Source organism: Chiloscyllium plagiosum, unplaced genomic scaffold (assembly GCF_037043375.1).
Source record: "Chiloscyllium plagiosum isolate Xiang-an unplaced genomic scaffold, Cpla_swu_hap1 HiC_scaffold_43, whole genome shotgun sequence".
NCBI classification, from domain to species: Eukaryota; Metazoa; Chordata; class Chondrichthyes; order Orectolobiformes; family Hemiscylliidae; genus Chiloscyllium; species Chiloscyllium plagiosum.
In genome coordinates, this window is record NW_028270181.1 from 18300094 (window position 1) to 18322344 (window position 22251).

At 39.3% G+C, this 22251-nt stretch overlaps 1 protein-coding gene across 1 annotated transcript; it reads left to right on the plus strand.

Moving 5' to 3' along the window:
• Positions 1–1094: 1094 nt before the first annotated feature.
• LOC122541844 (non-selective voltage-gated ion channel VDAC2) lies at positions 1095–19506 on the plus strand. The gene is made up of 9 exons (XM_043678890.2): positions 1095–1171; positions 10476–10547; positions 13272–13321; positions 15720–15872; positions 16192–16244; positions 16333–16560; positions 17036–17186; positions 17279–17336; positions 18932–19506. The coding sequence occupies exons 2-9, from the start codon at positions 10481–10483 to the stop codon at positions 19021–19023; spliced, it is 852 nt and encodes a 283-aa protein (XP_043534825.1). The 5' UTR covers positions 1095–1171; positions 10476–10480; the 3' UTR covers positions 19024–19506.
• Positions 19507–22251: the final 2745 nt, after the last annotated feature.

The following is a 22251-nucleotide window of genomic DNA, read 5'->3' on the forward strand; positions in this document are numbered from 1 at the left end:
ACTAGTCATCATCCTGAAAAGGACCCTTTTATCCCTACTATCTGTCTTCTGCCGCTTAGCTAATCCTCTATCAGTACTTTCCCCCTAACCATGGGTTCTTATCTTATTTAGCAGCCTCCTCAGTGGTGCCTCACCTGGAAATCCAAATAATATATCCATTGCCTTCTTTGTCTAATGTGCTCATTACAACCTCAAAGAATTCAGATATAGCATCTCTTTGTTTGAGTCATGCTGATTCAGCATGATTTACTATGGACTTGCAATTATTCTGTAACTTATCTTTAATAATGGACTCTGAAATCTTACTAACGATGTGGTCAAATTAAGTTCTCGCTTCCTATCTTCTTAAACAGGAGTGTTGCATTAGCTATTTTCCAGTCCTCTAGAACCCTCCCTGAATCGAGTAATTCCTGAAAGATGTCTCCACAATCTCCTGAGCTATCCGCTTCAGAACTCTGTGGTGTTAATCTATCTGGTCTGGGTGAGTTAACCACCTTCAGATGATGGCCAAGTCCTCCATACCCCGAAATTCATGTATGCACTTAAAGGGAAAGGAGCAATTGCTATGTTTTATTTTTGACATTGAGGTTGTTGATTTGGCTCATCCACCTACGGTACACGAAGACATGTTTTGTAACTTGACAGCCCCGCCCGCTAGTGAACAGTGCATAGATTCGGTTACTGTATTTTAAAGCTCTCCTTTACGCCGCCCTCAGCGGCTGTTTGACAATACGCAAACTAAGCCGCCCCATCCCTCTCTCTGGGTATTCCCTGCTACCCTTTGCAAGGTGCAGGTGCTGGAACAGTTCCCCGGCCACCCAAACCGGCGTTTTGACTACGCGCAGGCGCCGGCGTGGCCACACCGCCTCTCACGGCATTTTGGCAGTGCGCAGGCGCCAAACTGGTCCCGCCTCTCTACGCGACTCTTCGACAATACGCAGGCGCGGGAGGTTTCTCCCCCCCCTCCTCCCCAGGCGGCACTTTAACAGTGCGCAGACGCAAAAGCTTTTGCCCCACCCGCTTCCCAATGGGCACTTTGGCGACGCGCAGGCGCAGTCGCTCCAGCCCCACCTCCCGCACAGACTATTTGACAGTGCGCAGGCGCGGGCGCTGTCTCCTTCACTTCGCCCTTAAAGCTGCTGAGAGCTCTAGAGGCCGAGCAAAGAGCCAGGTAATACATGCCGCAAGCGTGAGTAAACCCCAGAGTGATCGTTGTTTCTGGGCAGACGAGTGCAGTCTCGATACCAAGGATCCTTTGGGAGGGCGGGAATGTTTTGGCGATCGGCACCTTAACCAGGCGGGGAGGAGTCCGGACTCCGGTTTAAAAACTCAAACGTATAAGATGGCGCCGGTGGCTGTATCTGGGCGCCTGGTCCGGGTTGTCAGGGCCAGGAATGGGGTGGACGGAACTGAGGTCTTTGCAGGCCGATATCCTGCTGCTACTGTTTGTAGGGCCCAGAGTAGTAGCAGCCGCCTCCCATTGAGTCAAGGTGATCGCTTTGACCTCAGCAGCATCCTAACTGGGCCTGACGATCAATGTCTGGGTATTTCATCCTTTGGATTTCATTTGCATTAAACCTTCTTCCCCACCCACACCACTCTCTCACCGAATTTGCATTGTCCTCAGTGTAATATTTAACTTTGCCACGTGCCGATTGTTCGCCTCGCTATCAAGCCTGGAAAATCCCAAGATTGAGGTATTTTTCCCTAAGGGGTTAATATTGTAATATTGCTGCATTGCAAGGTAGGATGACATGTGCGTTTGGGAGGCTGAATGTCATGCGTTTCTATTTGGTCACGCCTTTACGTCGATGATGTAGTGATGTCTGTCTTGCACAGTCCATTGGATTTGTCTCTGTTACATTAACAGTGTGCTAGTGACTTTCTTTACAAAAAAATGAACGTGCTGTTTCAGTTTCGTTATTAGGCAGTGGGGCTAGAGTAAATATTTAAGCTTTTTCGTTGAATTGGTAACATTTTTCACCCCAGTTGCCATTCTATTTAAAGCGAGCACCGGCACTAATATTAAAAACCAAAATATGGCCTGTGTTTTGGGATGTATTTGTGCCCTTCTTTGTGAAGGAGGAACTGTGGCTGTTGCAAATCAGAGACAAAAATAGAAATAGCTGGAAAAGCTCAGCAGGTCGGGTAGCATCTGGCAGAACTGAGGAAGGGTCACTCCACTGAAGCGTTAACTATTTCTCTCAGCAGATGCAGCCTGATCTGAGTTTTTCCAGCAATTTCTATTTTTGTCACCAATCCTAATGTATTTACTTGAGAATAAATTAGTCTAAAATTGCAAGTTCTACTTCCATTTCTAAAGATCAAGAACTTGTCAGCTTGCAGTACTTGTTTACAGGCTGCTGGAGATGACTATGTAGGTATGCCTTTGAGCATGTTCATGTCAGTCTTATCTGGTTATTTACGATGGCTGCATAATCTGTGTAGCTTTTATCTCAAATTTAGATACTGAATTCATATGAATTTTTTTTGCATGGATTGTGTATGTACATAGAGTCTAGGGGTTTGGAAATGGGGTAAATTAAATTTAAATTCATGTCCATATTTTGATTTAACTTGAATGTGTCTCATTCCCTTCACTGGGATTTATCTGCCATGGAATCAACCCAGCCCTTTCAGAAACATTTCCATTAGCCGTAGCCAAATTAATTCAATTTCACTTTGGTAAACATTTGATTTTTGAAGCAGCTGGTTTTGTTTCAAAATTGTAGATAATTTTTAAAATGTTAATTTAAAGGTTCTGAAATCACTTATAATAAAGAAATGCTGATCCTTTGGCAAATAACTTTGCCAACTAGGTTTTAATGAGTCCTTGGATAAAGCTTTAGCTACAAAAATCAGTTGTTGTGAAAGATGAATTATATTGACAGTTATTGCTGATCAAGTGACATTTTTAACTAGCAAACTATTGAGTTGAATGACCTGCTATAAGTGCTGTAAGTTAAGATTTCATTGTTTTTATGTATTTAATTGATACTTTTACATTTTATTTCAATGATTTCTAAATGTAAAACAAAAAGTAGCAACCCATTAAGTATGTAGTGTTATCAAAATTTAATACAAAAAAGGAAGAATTGAAGAGTACATGGACGAACTACAGTAATTGATAATTTCTATCAGACGCAAAAATAAAACTGGAAAGGTGGCCTGATTGAAATTAGAGAGAGTTTTAGATCTATGAAACAGTCTACGAAATGGTCAAGAAAAGCAACAGACCCGAGGATTTGGGAGCAAATTAGATTTCAGAAAAGGAGTGGATTTAAGAGGTGGAAATAGACTCTGAAACTAAGTTTGCAATGAACATAGAAACTAATTGTAAAATCTTCCACAGGTATGTGAAGGGAAAGAATTCCTGAAGACAAATGTAGGTATCTTGCAGTCAGAAATGAGCACTTTTAATATGGAGCAAAGATGGTAGACTAATAAAATGAATGTTTTAGTTCCTCCTTCACAAGGAAGGGCACAAATACATCCCAAAACACAGGCCATATTGAGATGGAAGAATTGAAGGAAATCCTTATTAGTAGGTCACAAAGGTTGGTGAAATTGATTGGAATAATGTCAATAAATATCCAGAGACTGGTAATCTACTTTCTAGAGTTTGGGAAATGGCCCTTGAAGTAGTAGATGCATTGGTTATTTTTCAAGATGTTATAGACTTTGGAACAGTTATGGATTGGAAGGTAGCCCAGCTCCTTATAAAAAGAACATACAGAGGAAACGGAATCGTAGACTGGTATGCCTGAGAGCAGTAATCGGGAAAATGCTAGAGTTCGTTATGAATAAAATTTGACAGCGGAAGACTTTGAAGGCAGTGACAGGATTGGACAAAGTCAGCATTGACTTACAAAAGGAAAATAAACTTGACTAATCCACTGTTGTAACTGTAGAGTTGATAAGGGGGAGCTCGTGGATGTCATTTACCTGGATGTTAAGGCTTTCGATTTAGTCCCATATAAAAGATTAGCATGTACAATTAAACCACCTGGGATTGGTGCTGGTGTGCTGACATGGATAGAAAGCTGGTTGGCATACAGGAACAAAGAAGAAATAAAAGGTTCTTTTTTGAGTGGCAGACAATGGTTAGTATGGTATGTTGCGGTCAGTGCTTGGACACTAGCTATTTGTAACATGTCAATACACTACAGGAACAAAATGTAATGTCTCCAAATTTGGAAGCGAAGCTGTTTGGGAGGGTGAGCTGAGAGGAATGTGCGTCAATATGATTTAGATAACTTGAGTGAGCAATCAGTAAGGTGTTCAAGTTTTCCCATGGGAGCCTAGTGCGCAAGGTTAGAGCTCATAGAATACAGGAAGAAGTAGCCATTTGGATAAAGAGCTGGCTCAAAGGTAGAAGACAGAGGGTGGTGGTGGAGGGTTGTTCTTCACACCGGAGGCCTGTGACCAGTGGAGTGCCACAAGGATTGGTGCTGGGTCCACTATTTTTGTCACTTGTATGAATGATTTGAATGTGAGCTTAAGAGGTATAGTTAGTAAGTTTGTCAATGACACCAAAATTGGAGACGTAGTGGACAGCAAAGAAGGATACCTCTGATTAAAATGGGATCTTGATCAGTTGGGCCAATGGGCTGAGGAGTGGCAGATGGAGTTTAATTTAGATAAATGCAAGGTGTTGCATTTTGGGAAAGCAAATCTTAGCAGAACTTGTACACTTAATGATCAGGTCCTAGGGAGTGTTGTTGAATAAAGAGACCTTGGTGTGCAGGTCCATAGCTCCTTGAAAGTAGAGTTGCAGGTAGCTCGGATAGTGAAGACGGTGTTTGTTATGCTCTCCTTTATCGGTCAGAGTATTGAGTACAGGAGTTGGGAGGTCATATTGCGGCTGTGCAGGACATTGGTTAGGCCACTTTTGGAATATTGCCTGCAATTCTGGTTTCCTTCCTTTCGGAAGGATGTTGTGAAACTTGAAAGGCTTCAGTAAAGATTTACATGGATGTTGCCAGGGTTGGAGGATATAGGGAGAGTTTGAATAGGCTGGGCTATTTTCAATTGGAGCGTTGGAGGCTGATGGGTAATCTTGTAGAAGTTTATGAAATCATGTGGGGCATGGATAGGATAAATCCCCTGGGGTGGGGAGTCTAGAACTAGAGGGCATAGGGTGAGAGGGCAAACATAGAAAAGAGACTTAAGGGGCAAATTTTTCAAGCAGAAGGTGGAGTGGGCTGCCAGATGAAGTGGTGAAGGCTTGTACAATTGCAACGTTTAAAAGGCATTTGGATGGGTATATGAAGAGGAAGGATTTGGAGAGGTATGAGCTGGGAGCTGTCAGGTAGGACTAGATTGGGCTGGGATACCTGGTTGGCATGGACGAGTTGGACCGAAGGGTCTGGTTCGGTGCTGTACATCTCTATGATTCTAAGTGCATGGCAGATAAAACATAATGTTGGTTAAATATAAGGTTATCCTCTTTGGTAGTAAAAACAGGAAGATTGATGATTATCTGAATTGTGATTGGAAAAGGGGGTCTGGGTGCAATACTACCTGATACTTTGTACACCAGTTGTTGAAAGTGAGCGTGCAGTTATAGCTGGTGACCTTCAAGTCAATAAGCTTTGAGTACAGGAGCAGGATGTCTTGCTGCAGTTGTACTGGGCCTTGGTGAGACCATATCTGGCATGTGACATGGTGTTTTGATCTTCTCGTGAGAGAGGGTGTTCTGGCCATAGAAGGTTTAGCTAAGATTTACCATAATGATTCATGGGATGGCAAGACTGACCTATGAAGAGACAGTAGATCAATTAAGATTATATTCACTGGAGTTAAGAAAAATGAGGTGGTATCTGTCTAATTCTAACAGGTTTAGACAGGTGAAATGCAGGAAGTATGCTCTGATAAGTAGGGAGTACAGAGTTAGTGATCATAGTCTAAGGATATGACATTTAGGATTCATTTTGAGGACAAATTTTGAGTGGTGAGTAATTGAAGCCGAAACATAAAGTAGTTCGATGTCACTCTTGAGGGGTGGGGTGGAGGGGGTGGGGGGATGGAATTAAAGGGTAGTTGGTGAAAACAGTGAAAGGGTGCTGAGTTGGGCGATTGTGTTGAATGGCTCCTTTTTGCATTTCCTGTGTTTGAATGGCTTGCATTTTAGTATTGCTCAAATGAAGCAATAAGTCACACTTTCCTCTATGAAAGAAGCATCTAAACTCTTGATTTTGATGTCATATAACAGACAGTGTCCTTAATCTTTGCATTCAAAAAATTCTATCTTCATATCATGCATCTTGCAAATACCATTGTGGCATAAGCCAAGTACAGGGTATTAGTTTTGAAAACAAATGTTATTGGTCTATATTACATTTGCTTGTGACAAAAAATATTTCCAGTTTATCCTCTGATTCTCTTTTTACTCATTAATAATGAGAAGGAATGGAAGCTGTGAGGCCAAAGTAGTTTGTTCTGAGTTGGTGGCGGGGATAGGGGTTGGGTAGAAAGATATGGTGCAACCAGCAAGAGTGTTGCTATTCTGAAGGATGTCATGTTGGCAGATAAATCCAAAATTTGGTACTCTGTCTAACTACTGTGATCAGGTTTTAAAAATTAGTTTCCACCAATGATGCCATAGCCACACCACAGTTAAATGATAACCCATGTAAGTACTTTTCAAATCTGTCATCCCTAAACTAGAAGACTACTAGCATTGCACAAAAGTGTGATCTTGTGCAATTTGACACCAAATGCAAAATAACAATACACTCATTTCAGCATGTGATGCTCTTGGCAATATTCTTTCTTTAGCTGCTTAGATTTGCCATCCGTGTTGAAGCTGCAATGATTTTAATCAATATCATCATAGATGTTGCCAGGGTTAAAGGGTTTGAACTATAGGGAGAGGCTGAATAGGCTGGGGCTGTTTTCCCTGGAGCATCAGAGGCTGTGGAGTGACCTTAGAGGTTTATAAAATCATGAGGGGCATGGATTATAGACAGGGTCTTTTCCCTGGGTTGGGAGTTCAGAACAAGAGCGCTTAGGTTTAGGGTGAGGGGGAAAGATTTAAGAGGGACCTAATGGGACAACATTTTCACTTGGAGGGTGGTGCATGTATGAAATGAGCTGCCAGAGGAGGGTGGTACAATTAAACATTTCAAAAGGCATCTGGATGGGTATACAAATAGGAAGGGTTTGGAGTGAAATGGGCCTCGATTAATTTACGATATCTGGTCCGTGGATGAGTTGGACCAAAAGGTCTGTTTCCATGCTGTAAATCTCTTGAGACTAACGTACGATAAATTTAAAGACTTACTGCTGTGTTTTCTCTTTCTATATTTTGCAAATGTAGCAAGTATCTTTAATTTTCTGTTACCTACTATGTTGTATTAGCTGAATCATTCTTGATGTGAGTTCATTGGGAAGCATAATGCAGGACAGTTGGGGGGGTGGGGGCAAATAACTGGGCAGTGCCAGCTTTGAGATTTAAAAGCTTGAGGTGTGTTTAGGACAACCGAGGAAAGTAAGTACATCTAATCTAGAGGAGAGGACGTGGTATTGATGTCTGGATAACAGGTGCAGAATGGTAAAATTGTAATTTCTTGTGAATTTAAGCTCCGATTAGCATAGACCACATAATTAAATTAGAGACAAACTAGGTTGTGTGGGGAGGAAAGAAGAAATAAAATGCTTATGGGACTAGTGCCAGAAAACTTGGCTATCAAGCGAAGCATTTACTTTATCCTGTCTGAGAAGATAGGATCTTTACTGGAAGCAAAATCTGGTACATCTTTCAGAAAATATTCTACTTTTGTTTGTCAGTGGTATCATTTATCACAATAGATTAGCTTGGTCAGTGTATCTTATTCTACATTCTTGCTTTTGCAGTGTTCGTGGCAACTGAACTCCAGGGAACCAGTTTCAAGACCATATTTGTTTTAAATATCTTGTCATTTTTTTTGACCTGGTTTACAAGTGAAGGCTTAGTGCATTGTTTAACTTTACCCTTATCACCACAGTCCTGCTAAATGTTGGAGGTTCCTTAATTTCAATCCTGGCATTGTCACCCATTCTCATCCCTTCTATTTATGGCCCTCATCTCCCAAGATGGTTTAACCTCTGTGTTCTCCCTCCTGTCGCCTGTGTCTGGGATTGCCTTGCTCCATTGCTGGGGTCATGCACAGCTGAAGGAAAGCATTATAGAATGACAGATTTCATGAAATATAACCAATCTTCCCTGTTTTAGATGTTTTTGATAAATGTCTGCAACTGAAAAAAAACTGAGGTGGGGATATAGGAATTGAAGAGGGGAGGAGGAAGAGAACACACACTTTCTAAGTCCTTTGTTATTTGCTGAAAGATGCACTTTGCTGAAATTTTTAATGTATTTCAAGATCATAAGCAGCCATGACTTCCAGTATGGAATTGACAAGTGTGTTCTTGCTGTGTAGTGAAGGGCAAGGATATTTATTTAAGATTGAATGAATGTATAGGGTATCTATTCATTGTCAGTAACCAGAATCAGTGCACTATTTGTGCATTGCTGCGTTTATTTCCATGTTCTGTTTTTAATTTCAGCTAGGTTGCTGAAATGAATTAAATTGCTTCACACTGTTGTGATCCTTGGAGTAGCCGGCTCAAGTGAGGAGAGCCGAAGTAGGCCATCTCCCCTTGCAATGTTTTTAAGTAGCATATGATTTACCTTATTTGGGGGAGGGATGGCTTTGAAGAACAGAATAGATGAGATTGCAGGGAACGTTATGTCCTTTTTCAGCAATATTTTCAAATAAAGCCAATGAGCATTGCAGAATAATATGGTGAAATATTTAGGGGTACCTGGTAAGCTTTCAATATTTAGCCTTTGACAGGCCAGGATCCCACTGCCTGCAACAACAAACTTGGATTGATAGAGAAATTAGAAACCATTGTGGGTTTTTTCAATTTTAAAGTAAATACTATTTAATTCTGACCTGGTGATTGAGGTTTGATCATCTATCTATCCTTTTTGTCCAGAAGTCTTGTAGGGGTGTATGCTGTTGGTTTTATATCAAGCATGTAAATGTTTTTGAAGCCTTGTGACTAGAGGGCTTATGATCCAATTGCTAATTGCCTTTAGGGCTGTATGACTGGATTACATATTTCAATGTTATTTGCCTAGTGATGAGACATAATAGAATTGCACTGTGTATAGCTTTATGCTACTGCTTAATGGTTGAAGGACAGCATTTTAGTGCATTGAGCTACTGGTAGATACCTGAGATTTCCTACAGAAAGTATCATTTGGTCAAAATTTAAATAGCTAACATTAGGCCACTTTATTTCACATCGAACTTAATTTCTTGCATTGCAGGGAATGTTGACAGTTTTCTTGCTGATACTCCTCATTGAACTTGAAAGGTTTATCACTTAATCCTAATGGATCTTTCTACTTTGCCCCAACTAGTTTCGGAGTTGGGTTTGACTTTCACGCCTTTTTAAAAATTTTTGTTGTGGGTGGTGCTGAGTTTTATTCACTGGATATGTAATATAGTGCTTATAAGCAGACAGTGTTTTCCTTGGATTAGAAATGTTTCAAATGTTAATGGAAACAATTTGGCCTTTTGTTTAGGTTTATCTAAACTAATCCCATGTAACTATCACTAATTTCCTCTAAATACTTAAACTGATTTAAGAGCTATTTTCAATGAACAAACCTAATGTTTAAAGTTCTTGTGTTGCCAATATTCGCTGCATTCCCAGTTGTAGAAGTTGTTTTCAAACTTCCTGTCATAGATAGGGTCTTGGGAATAGGACTAGGCCATTCAGCTATGTGAACTTGTTCTTTTAAATAGATGATTTGTGCCTCCCCTTTGTTTGCATTTGGCTTTTTTTTATATTAAAGGCTTCCTGATATTGATCTTTTGAATGGCCTTTCTCTGATTTTATTTTCCTTGTTCTGGGCGGTCATTGGAGAAAAATTCAATCATAAAAACCTCCATTAGATCACCCTTGAATCTTCTGTCTTAGAGAATAGATGCCTAATCTACGCACCCCTGTCTTTGTAGCGTAACCCTACAGATGTCTGTTGTGCCTTTCCTTTCCTTTTCAGGTTGTGCAGTTAAACAATTGGTGACTGCACATTGTCACCTAATGCAAAGCTTAGTTTCAGTTTTCAACTTTGGAGCAGTCTCATTACAGTCGTATGAAGTGAAGTAGTAGTTACAATCTGAGTAATTTCCTGGGGGAGTTCCTAAACAGGGCTGTTCAGATCAGTAATTATGTAGTTTGTTTTTGGGTGGTAAATCATTTGGCTTAAAACGGGAGTCTGAAAATCAGCTAAGTTGGCCACGTTTGTGAAGGGTGAAACAGTTGACATTTCAGATCAGTTACCTTTGCTGACAACTGGAAAAAGCTGAAGATGGAAAAGGGGGTTTTGAGGAAGTGTAAAGGGGAAGAGGGGTTGGAGAGGACAAATTTGAAGCCGTGTGACACTTCAGTCAACTTATTACATTTTTTCTCCTCAACAGGTAGAATGGCTGTACCTCCATCATATGCAGACCTTGGCAAGGCAGCCAGAGATATTTTCAACAAAGGCTATGGTATGGTATTTTTATATTTGGCATGTTTACAAAATATTAGCTTAATTTCTAGCTTTCTCCTTATTGCCATTTTTTATGGTGTTCAGTTAAAGCTACAGTGTCACTAGCTGATGTGAAATCTATCTCTGGCTTTTTGTTTGTAATTCATTTTTGTACCAGTTTCCACTTTTGTATTTTAGAAAGAAATTGGGTGCATTTTGTATTGTACAATTTCGGTGTCTGTCTCTCAGCCACTTTGGGTAAAACATTCCATAGTACTCATTTTTTCTCAACTTCCCAGATGTTCAGCAATTCTTGTATTTTGCTTTTACAAGTTGCTTGTTACAGTGAAAAAGCAGTCTAAGGTTATTTACCCTCTCAATCGTTTTGAATTTACTTTTACAATTCTGCACCCAAACTCCATATATTTCAAGCCTTTCCTCATAACTTGCTTCTTTGTTCTCTTATTGGTTAGGATCGATCTTATGTTTTTTGCTGGTTTTGACACTCATATGAAGAGTGGTTGGCTTCGAGTCAGAAGTGACTGACTTATTCACTGCTTTTGGCACAATGAAATTGACAAAGAACTATTCTATTAATAGTAGAATTAAGGTCTCAACTTTGCCATGTTTTGATCAGAACAAGAGTGAAGTTGTGGAACTTGATTAGTGTGGACTTTGTACTGCAAGATCAGTTTTCAATATGTTGGTCACATCCGGATGTTGACTTTGCGAATTTGTGATGAATTCTCACATACAAACATGAATGTTTATGGGGTTTTTTTTGTTGAGATGATAACTTCAACTTATTCTTTTTTTATTTTGCTTCCTTGTGCTAAATGTTTAAATATTTACAAGTGCAGTATTGCCCTGTATTGTAAGTGTAAGAAAGATGTTTTGTTAAAATTAGTACCTTTGCCTGAAGTGGTGAAACTAGAGAGTTAGAAATGACTCGCACATTACTGGACAAGTAAAGGCTGCACCAACTGGCAGACTACACACTTATCTACTAAATTATGTACGTCTGGAGTCAAATTTCAGTTAGATACCAGATTTCCACAGAAACTATTGTCTTCAGAATCTGCCTGGACCATGGCACTTAATTTACACTGCAGAATTATTGTCTGTATTCAGCAATGAAGATGAAGGGGGACAGCTGGTGATGCAATTGTGCATCCAGCATTAAAGTTTTTACTAGTCCATAGTCACTGACAAACCCAGACTAGCAGTTTTGACAACATAACAGTTGGTCACTCTCCACATGTATACCAGTGGAAAAGTGCTGTCTGCCAGCCAGCTAACGGCTGATTCATAGGCTTGTTTAGTTCCTCATATGCAATCAGCCTGCCATTTTACTGAAACCACACTTTTGGAATTTGTAACATGGCAGGAGTAACCACTGGTAAGTGGACAGACTGAGATCAGATTAAAAACATTGCTTATTGGACAATGTAATTCTGAGGCACCTGGAATTGATAATCAAGCCGGCATTTAATGTTGTATGTCTCAAAGCCGGTTATTTGAGCAGCATGACAATGATACAAGCTTTCAGTTTTGGACCATTCCAGATTTAAAGTTTGTTTTTTTTTACTTGAATCATTTATACTTGGTGTTAAAGCTGCTACCGCGAATTAAAATTAGCATTTACCTAATTTCTTCATAAATATTCTGGCTACAAGAGCAGATTAGAAGCTAGGAATCTTGCAGCAGTTAACTCTTTAAAGCACCAGACAGAGATGTTATGAACTATTCCCACTTGCCCAGATGGATGCAGCTCCAACACTTGACAAACTTATCACAGTCAGGACATAGCAACTGTCTTGGCACCATGTTATCAAATATTCACTCCCGCCTCCACCGATAAGCACAGTAACAGCAGTATGTACCATCTATAAAGACACTGCAGAAATTCATGAAAGCTGCTTCAGTAGCACTTTCTAAACCCATGACCACATACAGAGTCAAAGTGTGGCACTAGGAAAAACACAGTAGGTCAGGCATCATGAGGAGCAGGAGAGTTGACATTTTGGGCATAAATCCTCCAGGTCATGTGACTGCATACATCTGAAAGGACAAGTGCAGCAGAGATTTGCAACACCATTACCTGCAAATTCCCTGCCAAGCTTTTGACCATCCTGAGTATATCTCCATTCCTTCAGCATTGTTGGCTCAAAACCCTGGGACTCTTGTCTTAATGATGTTACTGTAAAGTTCAGAAGGCAGCTTGCTGCCACCTCCTTGATGGCAAATGTTGGTCTGGCCAGCAATGTCCACGTGCATAAATTATTTTTTAAAAGATTTATTATTTTAGAATAGAATCCCTACAGTGTGGAAGCAAGCTATTTGGCCCATTGAGTCAATGCTGACTCTCTGAGCATTCCATCCAGATCTACCCCCTACCCTAACTCTGCAACCCTGCATTTCCCATGGCTAACCCACCTAGCCTGCACATCCCTGGACAACATGGGGAAATTTAGCTTGGCCAATCCATCTAACTTGCACGTCTTTTTGGATTGTGGGAGGAAACCGGAGCACCTGGAGGAAACCCATGCAGATATGGAGAATGCGCACTCACCAGAGGCTGGAATCGAACCTGGGTGCCTGGCATTGTCAGGCACCAGTGCTACCCACGATACCACTGTGTAAAGAATTTGTTCATTTCAACTGATGACTGATCTGCTCTACAGAGTGCAGATGTACCTTAGAATTTCAGTGACCTTGGTGACGTGATTCTTCTATTTTCCAGGTTTTGGTTTGATAAAGCTTGAAGTGAAAACCAAATCACAAAGTGGAGTGGTAAGATCAGTTCATTTTTATTTGTACTCCATTTCGTATGTTTTCCATGCAGTTTTAATGGATCAATACTATTGATCCATACTGTGGATATTTTGCTGAACCACATCCGGAGGTGCAGTTCAGCAGCCTGTGCTTTGAATACCAAGGGATCTGGACAGAATGAGTAGTGAGAAACCAATCAATGAGCAATCACTTATTTTTAAAACAGTGACTCCTAGTTTCATATCTTCCCACAATAGGAAATGTCCTTTCCTTGTGGACCCTGTGAAGACCCCTCAGGATCTTGTACATTTCATTGAAGTTGTTTCTTACTCTTTTAAACACATTTCCTCAGAAGGCAAGCCACTCACCATCCTGACTTGGAACTATGTAATGGTTCCTTTGTAGCTAGGTTAAAATTTTTGACCTCCACTCAAAGCAGCAGTGCAGGTGCCCTCGCACCCCTTCAAGAAGGCAGCTCACTGCCACAACCACCTCGAGTGATTTAGGGATGGGCAGTAAATTCTAACCCAGGGAATAATGTCAACGTCCTTTGAACAAATACTTAAACCGTTTTGTAGGCTGGTTCGGGGCAATTGTGATGATATTAAAGTATGTATGTATTTGATGGTTATACTTTTAATACTTGATGTTTCTGTCTATTCCTCAATGTTGGAAGGAGGTATGCAGACTGAGATGCTTTAAATGACTACACTTTCAATCATGATGGATTCTTTGTCTAATCTAAATGATACCGTTTTCACCTGGTTGAAGCTGTTCAGAATCAGTGTTACAGTTGCAAAAAATGGCCATCATTGCCCAGTGCTGAAATTCTGCCTTCTTCCCATACCCTTGCACTTTATTTTTATCCACATTATTGTCCAGTGCCCTCTTGAATATCTCAATTGAATATACCTCCACTATAGTTCCAGATAATGCATTCCATACCCTAATTGTTCAGAGTGAGAGTTGTTTTTTTTTCTAGCTTTGTTTGCAAATTCTTTCACATCTGTGCTGTTGCTCTTATTCCTTTTAAGGCACTATTCCTGTCTACTATTTAGCTTGTTCACGACTTTGAAAACCTTTTATCAGATCTCCCTTTTAGCTGCCTTTGTTCAAAGAGAATAGTCCCCACCTCCAGTCTATCTTCATAACTGAAGTTCCTCATCCTTGGGATCATTCATAAAAAACTGCTTCTGCATACTCTCCAATGCAGTTCACATCTTCCTTGATAATCTAGCACCCATAATTGTACAGATATCTTGTGCATGTTCAATATCACATCCTTGCTCTTGTATTCTATACCCCTATTAATAAAACTGTCACCTTAAGCAATCTGTGCACATATACCGAGGTCCCTCTGGTCTGTGCATGCCCCCTGTTTATCTTGCCTTGAATCCATAGTTTTTAGGAATTGCTTGGACCTTGCCATACTCCATAAATCAAGATTCTTGCAGTTTGCAACCACTTCTTTCTTCATTGATGTCCCTCCATTTCATAGAAATCCGTAGTTTTATGTCACCAAATAAGGCCATTCAGGCTTAGTATGTCTCCCAAACTCACCACCTCCACCCCCTCAAAGGTGGCGCGGGACAGGCAGTAAATGCTTTCCTAGCCAGTTATGCCCACATTCCACAGGTGAATTTTTTTAAAAAGCTGAGTCCAGTCATCATACTTCCACCTCAGCCTATCAATATAATGAGTCTAAAATACTAGAAAAGAGATGGAATTTTTGAAAGTTATGCTTTGCAATATTGAATTGAATGGGATTTTTGGGGCTGTGATAGAATTTACTCCAAATAGTACTTACCTATTGAAATATTGAGTAAGACGTATGGCACCTTCTGGAACTGGTTTTGGCCTTGTAGTTACTGTAATCTCAGGTTGTTTTTCTCCATCACACTTTACACCCTGTCTCCCAAAGTTGGTGACACACATGCTTCCAGTTGCCGTGTATGCCATCCATTTTTGAAGTAGTGACATATTGTAGATGTCATTGGACTGGGCAGGCTTTGGGAGCCCTGTCATCCAATCACCTGAAGGTACCATCTGATTGACATGCTCCTGAAGCTCTCCAAGTTAAGATTGGTGAACAAAGCTAAGATAAGGGCCTTCCCAATTTGTTTTTCCAAACTGCTTTGGAATGTTAGACATGTTGAGGTGTTGCATTGAATAAAAGTCAGTATTTGTCCCCAGGGCAATTATTTTATTGCATAGCCAGATGTGAATTTATAACAAAAATAACTGGCTCTGTACCTAATAGCTATAACATTATATCTATCTATAATCTGCAAAACCTTATTAAATTGGTCTGTTTAAAGGTGACTAGATCACTATTTACGTTGACCGGTAAATACAATGCATTTGCAAGAAGACTAATTTTCTCTCTCACTCTTTCACTTCTCAACTAAATTGGCAGGAATTTACAACTTCGGGTTCATCCAACACTGAAAGTGGTAAAGTATCTGGAAGCTTGGAAACAAAGTATAAATGGTCTGAATATGGCCTCACGTTTACAGAGAAGTGGAACACTGACAACACTTTGGGCACAGAGATCGCAATTGAAGACCAGGTAACAACTTGAGCGAACAATCGAAATCTAGTGTTGACTTTTTAGTTTATGCTGGTTTGTGGTGGAAACAGATGAGGAAAGCAAGGTTGTGAAAATATCTTGTGCCAATGTGCAAATCAGCATTATGGCTCTTCTCGGTGTCAGTGTTCGATTGTCCCAAGTTAAAAATTGTACAACAATCTGCCTTTAGTTTCTTTTAAAGCAACTTTTATGTTAAATGAGAACAAGAATTTGATGTGGTTACCTTAACTCTGAAAGGAATAGCATCTTTAGTATAGAATAATGTATTGAAACACCATTATCTTTTTCCTTTTACTAGCTTGCCAAAGGTCTGAAGTTGACATTTGACACCACCTTTTCACCTAACACTGGGTAACTATAGTAACTAAATACGGGACAGTTTTTTTACTGAGTTGTCTTGTGTATTCGATACTAAATTGTTCCAATTTTCTGTCTTCAGCAAGAAGAGTGGCAGAGTAAAGACTGCCTACAAGCGTGAATATATCAACCTGGGCTGTGATGTAGATTTTGACTTTGCAGGCCCTGCGATTCACGCGTCAGCTGTTGCTGGTTATGAAGGATGGCTTGCTGGTTATCAAATGTCCTTTGACACAGCCAAGTCAAAGCTGACCCAGAACAATTTTGCAGTCGGCTACAAAACTGGTGATTTCCAGTTGCACACTAATGTGTAAGTTCTGCTTTTCCTATGACTCTTAAGCTCACAACCTCTCACTTATTAAGTTGGTTTATTTTCCCTTATATAGCACTAATGCTAGTATTATAGTAATCAATAGACTTCGGCTGTGTAACAGATACACTTCTAATGCAGGTCATTCTGCGAAAATGCATGTTTTGTAAATGTGAATTTGCTGTCGTACGTTTGATGAATTGGGGATACTCTGGAAAGTGCAAACTTTTAAGACTTGGCTGTAACTCAATTACATTGCCAACACTCAGCGCTGTTTCTAAAGTGTGATTTTTTTTTTTTTTTTTTTGTTTGTTTTGTTGCTCTATAATGTGGGGTTGCACAAGAACACAATCATCACATTTTAGAAGAACTACCTGTCGTTGAGAATTTTTATTTCACTGGTTTGGATCAGGCTGTTGTCTTGAGGCACCCAAACCAAACGTTTATTTTAATTTTGTGGTTTAAATCTGTGCAGTAATGACGGTGCTGAATTTGGAGGTTCCATTTACCAGAAGGTGAGCGATAACCTGGATACTGCTGTAAATCTTGCCTGGACTGCAGGTAACAACAGTACTCGCTTTGGCATTGCTGCAAAGTACCAGCTTGACTCTACTGCTTCCATTTCTGTAAGTATGATTTTTCTTTGTTCTGTTCTGTTTCTACGTGTTTAATTTTTCTTTTTGTTTCCTTGTTACTGATGTCTACAAATGTGTTTCAGGCAAAAGTCAATAACTCCAGCCTAATCGGAATAGGTTACAGCCAGATTCTTAGGCCAGGTACGTTTCTGTTTGTTTCCTTATTTAAACACTTTGATAGTTAATTCAAATATGAACTGGTGTAGAATTTCTTTTGACGCTGATTGAAATCTTATATTTTCTACAAGACTCAGAGTATAGGTTCTCTTTAGGTTGTGATATTGTGCTCCCCAGTTTATATTTCCCATCCCAATGGGACTATTGATCTGACATTAGGCAGAAGCAGAGCTGGGAAATCTGACTCCTTGCAAGACTTGTGTAAAAGTTAGTGTTTCTAGTTTGTGGAATTAAACTTCGCAATCTAAACATTTGAGTTTGGCTGATAGCAGTAAAATTGTTGCCTACAGCTTTGTTGTACATGCAGTGTCCCTGAATCAGCTAAGGCTTTACTACAATAGAATGCTACTTTTTCAGAAATCTGGGTTCTGAATATCACTGGATCTTTCAAATTGAAAAGGAAACATTGCCACAGTTACTGTGCCACAGTTGTATCTGGTTGTGATTAAATGAGACTACTAAACAGCAAAAGACTTATTCCAGATGCTGTAGTTCCATGTTTCCAACTGTTGATATCTACTATAACTTATGAATTTAGATTTGTTTTGTATATTTAATTTTGATTTCATTTTGTCATATGTATTTTGTAACAAAATACAGTGAAAAGTGTTTAGTGTTGTTACTCTGGCACAGTGTTAAAACACAAAAAGCCAAAAGAGAATAAAGGCAGAAAAATGAAGAAATACAGAACAAGTGTTCAACTTTATAGTCTGGTAACCAGACTGGTTTCTGGGATGGCAGGACTGACATATGAAGGACTGGATTAGCTGAGCTTGTACTCACTGGAATTTTAGAAGAATGAGGGGGAGAATCTCAAAGACATATCAAATGCTGATGGGACCAAACAGGCTGGATGGGAGAAGAATGTTCCTGACGTTGGGGGAAGCCCAGAACTAGGGGTCACAGTCTAAGAACAAGGGGTAAGCCATTTAGGACTAAAATGATGAATTTGTTCACTAGACCTGTGAACCTGTGGAATTCTCTACAACAGGAAGTTGTTGGGCCAGTTTGTTAGATATATTAAAAAGGGAGCTGGACTTGGCCCTTGCAGCTAAAGGGATCAAGGTGTGTGGAGAGAAAGCAGGAATAGGCTACTGAAATTGCATGATCAACCGTGGTCGTATTGAATAGTGGTGTAGGCTTGAAGGCCTGCACCTATTTTCCATGTTTCTATGTCTTTAAGTGCTCTGCCACAGGCCTGGAGGCCAGGCAAGAGTCCCTGTCGCTGTGCTGTTGGACAAAAGTAAAACGAGTTGGTCACTGCCTCATTTTGAATTTGCCCTTTAAAATAGAAAAAGATTGGAGAAGGGCTCAAAACCAGATTATTACTATGTTTTCAAGTGCTTCACTGGCCTGATCAAAATTTAACTGCTTTCAGATTTTGTATTAATTGTCAATTTTAAAACCATTTAAGACCCTGTTCTAAATCTGTCACTGATTTTACTCTGGTTGCTGCTTAAAATTCTACTGGTGATTTGATTTTTGCTAAAATTACATGTTAATATATAGGAAATCCTGTATAACCTTTTTTGTAACCACATGGTTTAATCACCCTGCAGGTATAAAACTCACTCTGTGTACCCTAATTGATGGAAAGAGCATCAATTCTGGCGGTCACAAACTTGGCCTGGGTCTTGAATTGGAAGCTTAAAATGTGCACCTTTTTATCTTCAACAACAAAGGGATTTCGGAAGAAAGCAGCATTTGGCCATTACGTTTAATTCCAACTTGACCAGTGGGCTTTTCTGGAAAGGAAGTTTCAAATCAACCACGTACCTGTATTTTTAGTACTTTAAAACTGTAATTGTTTTTTTGAGTGCAATTGGTTATCTAGGTGATACAGAAGTCATATGTCACTCATTTATACATAAATTAAAAATGTATTTAACTGTTGTTACAGCAGTCCTAATAATGGAATAGGCCTTTACAAAACTCAAGCCGTGACTGCATGTTTCCCGGTTTAATGTCTATTTTGAGACGTTGTGCTGTGTCAGTTCGCCAAAAGTTTGGATAAATTGAAATTATCCAAGTTGCAATTAAATTTTATGGAATCTGTGTATAGCAAAAAAACTCAACTATTTTCGTTATCCCAAACCCATCAACTTAATGCTGAATAAAAATCTCAATTACAGTGTGTTGTTTTATCCCTTTCCTCTTTTTGATATGTTGAATTTGGTACCATCATGCAGGCTTCTCCTAGAAAGGAGCAATGGTTAGCTGGTGAACTTCATGGTGGCTGTAAAAGATGGCCAGCATTTGTGGACTTGGGTTTTTTTTTCCTTTTTTGCTTTTGCTTACCTGAGTGCATGTCACACTTACACACAGACTGCCTTGCATCTCTATTGTTTCTAGGGGACTGGTGCAAGATTATATTGTCTGACTAGAATGGGCACTACAAATGCAGCAATATCTTGCTTTTATGTAGAAAAGCATTTCCAGATGCTTCAGGATTTATCAGGAATTGAGGCATGTTAAGAAATAACTAGGAATCTGGGAGAGGTTTTTAAATGACTTGATAACTCTGGACTGAAAGTTCTGTGTGTATGGCTGACTACTGAAGACTGTTTCACCAATAGTGTGGGAGAGGTACACTTAGGAGAAAGTGAGGACTGCAGATGCTGGAGATCAGATCTGAAAAATGTGTTGCTGCGTTTTTCCAACAACACATTTTTCAGCAGTACACTTAGGCCAGGGTCAGAAAACTGAAGTGATAAATGTGCAGATAACCTTATTTAACATGCATCATTTGTGTCTTCTAATCTGTACTGGCTTTAAGTTTAAGAGGAGAAACTGGTCAAATTAGTTTTAGCATTCTGGTGTCAGACATCTTTCTTGGTGTGTTAACTCTGTGCATAGAACATTACAGCACAGTACAGGCCCTTCGGCCCTCTATGTTGCACCGCCCTGTCATACTAATCTGAAGCCCATCCCTCTACACTATTCCATGTACGTGCAAACTTTAAATGAAGGTTTAACTGAATTTTATCACTTCACTAAGTTGAGGAAATTGGATTGTCTTCAAAACTTAATTGCATAACTTAAAATTATGTCCAGGCATTGAGTCTTATGATAACTCATTATGACTGCTATACTTAGGTGGATGAGTTTTACAAAGTCACGTTTTTAAAAAAAATTGTTGGGTTCAAGGTTCTCGATCAGTGGGATAAGGTTCTATAACAATGATTAGTGGTTAAGCTGAGTCGTCATGAAATAGAAAAGATATGGCAATCTCAAATGAAAACTATTACTTGCCTGGTATTGATTTTAGTTTTTTAATCCTAATTTGACATTTTGTTCCATTTATGATCCCATCATTTAAGGGAGGTGGTAACTTTATTTTGAAATAGGCAGTAGGTAATAGACATTGCGTTCAGGTGCTCAGTTTTACAACTGTTGTAATGCACTAATTATTTATCTTTTTTGAGGTTGTAGTGTAGCTACACCCTTTACCTTAAGTAACTTAGCAATGGTAATAAATTGGTGAATGTTTTCAGAGCTGAAAAATCAGTTATTTAGAATTTGTAGTTTAAAATTTGTTGAATAGGGTGCCTTGCTAGTGTGATGTAGTGTTCAGTGACAAACCAATCAAAACCGTGACATGTTTCATTATCTGTCATTTGATACAGTAAGTTTTGTTCTTGGGTTAATTTCTAAAAGTCATACAATTCACGTGCTCCTTCAACTTCATTTCTCCACTTTCATACATGTCAGCAGTGATTCCAATCCTAACATTTTGGTAGATAAAAGTAGTCCTCCTTCTATCATTTTTCTCTTTTTAAATGTGTTCCTTACTTCCTTTTTTGTCTATCCCATCTCATCTTGGATTCCAAGCAGGTGGGTAAAATGAATGCATCCCCTTGTGTGAAGCAACTAGACAACCAGGGGTTATTTAAAAAAAATTCCAGGCTATTTAAATTTTGTAAATTTACATTTTGGTATTCTGAAGATCTAATTTGGCTGCATTTTGGTAGTCTTTAATGCTAGTCAGAAACTTCAAAAGAATTGTGCTTGTCTTGATTCACCTGCAGCAGAAAATGCAAATCTTATCAGTATCAAGATTTTGACTCCAGATAAATGGCCCTAAAATCAGATTTAATTGTTCCATCTCAATCTCTGAATTGAAATTGAATAATAAAACCAGAAAGGATCATTTAAATTTAGTTTAAACTGTTACTTGCACAAATTGATTGTGGTGTTTATATTTTAATGGAAATATATTTAAATCCCCACAATGTTTATGAATGTGGAATTGGGATGATGGTGCAAAATAGCAATTATTTCATATCACTTTGTGATTCTGAGTATTTTGAAAACTTGTAATCATTTTGATGCAATGTGTGACAGCAAGGGAGAGCAATACTGAGGAAGAGCCTAAAACCTGTCTTTTCATTTCAGCATGGACTATTTTAATGTTAGATACTTCTAATTATGTGACTGCCTTGTGCTTCCAGAATATTTCTTGTTTTTAGATGTTTATCCCCCTTTATGAATTACCTGACCTTCCTAGTACTAAAGGGACTCCTATTGAGAGATCTCAAAGCTAAACTTTATTCTCTCACTTAGAAGTACTCTTAAATGATGAAGTAAGTCTAGCCCTAGACTTAGATGGGAGTTGTTGATGTGAAGTGCCATTTTAAAAGTTGAAGCTGTTGGATCACTGTGCCCCACAGGAGCAACCTAGCAAAGCATCACTGGGTGGTGTGATATCTGCAGGAATCCACAGACTTGTTTGATTTGAACTTTCAGCTGAAATGGATGAATGTAATAAGCCTGAAGTATGCATATAATGCTATGTGCTTAATGTGCAAGATAACATGGTTTTGGATTTCTGTGGAACAAACATGCCAATAAAGTTATGAAATCTATTGCACTGCATCTT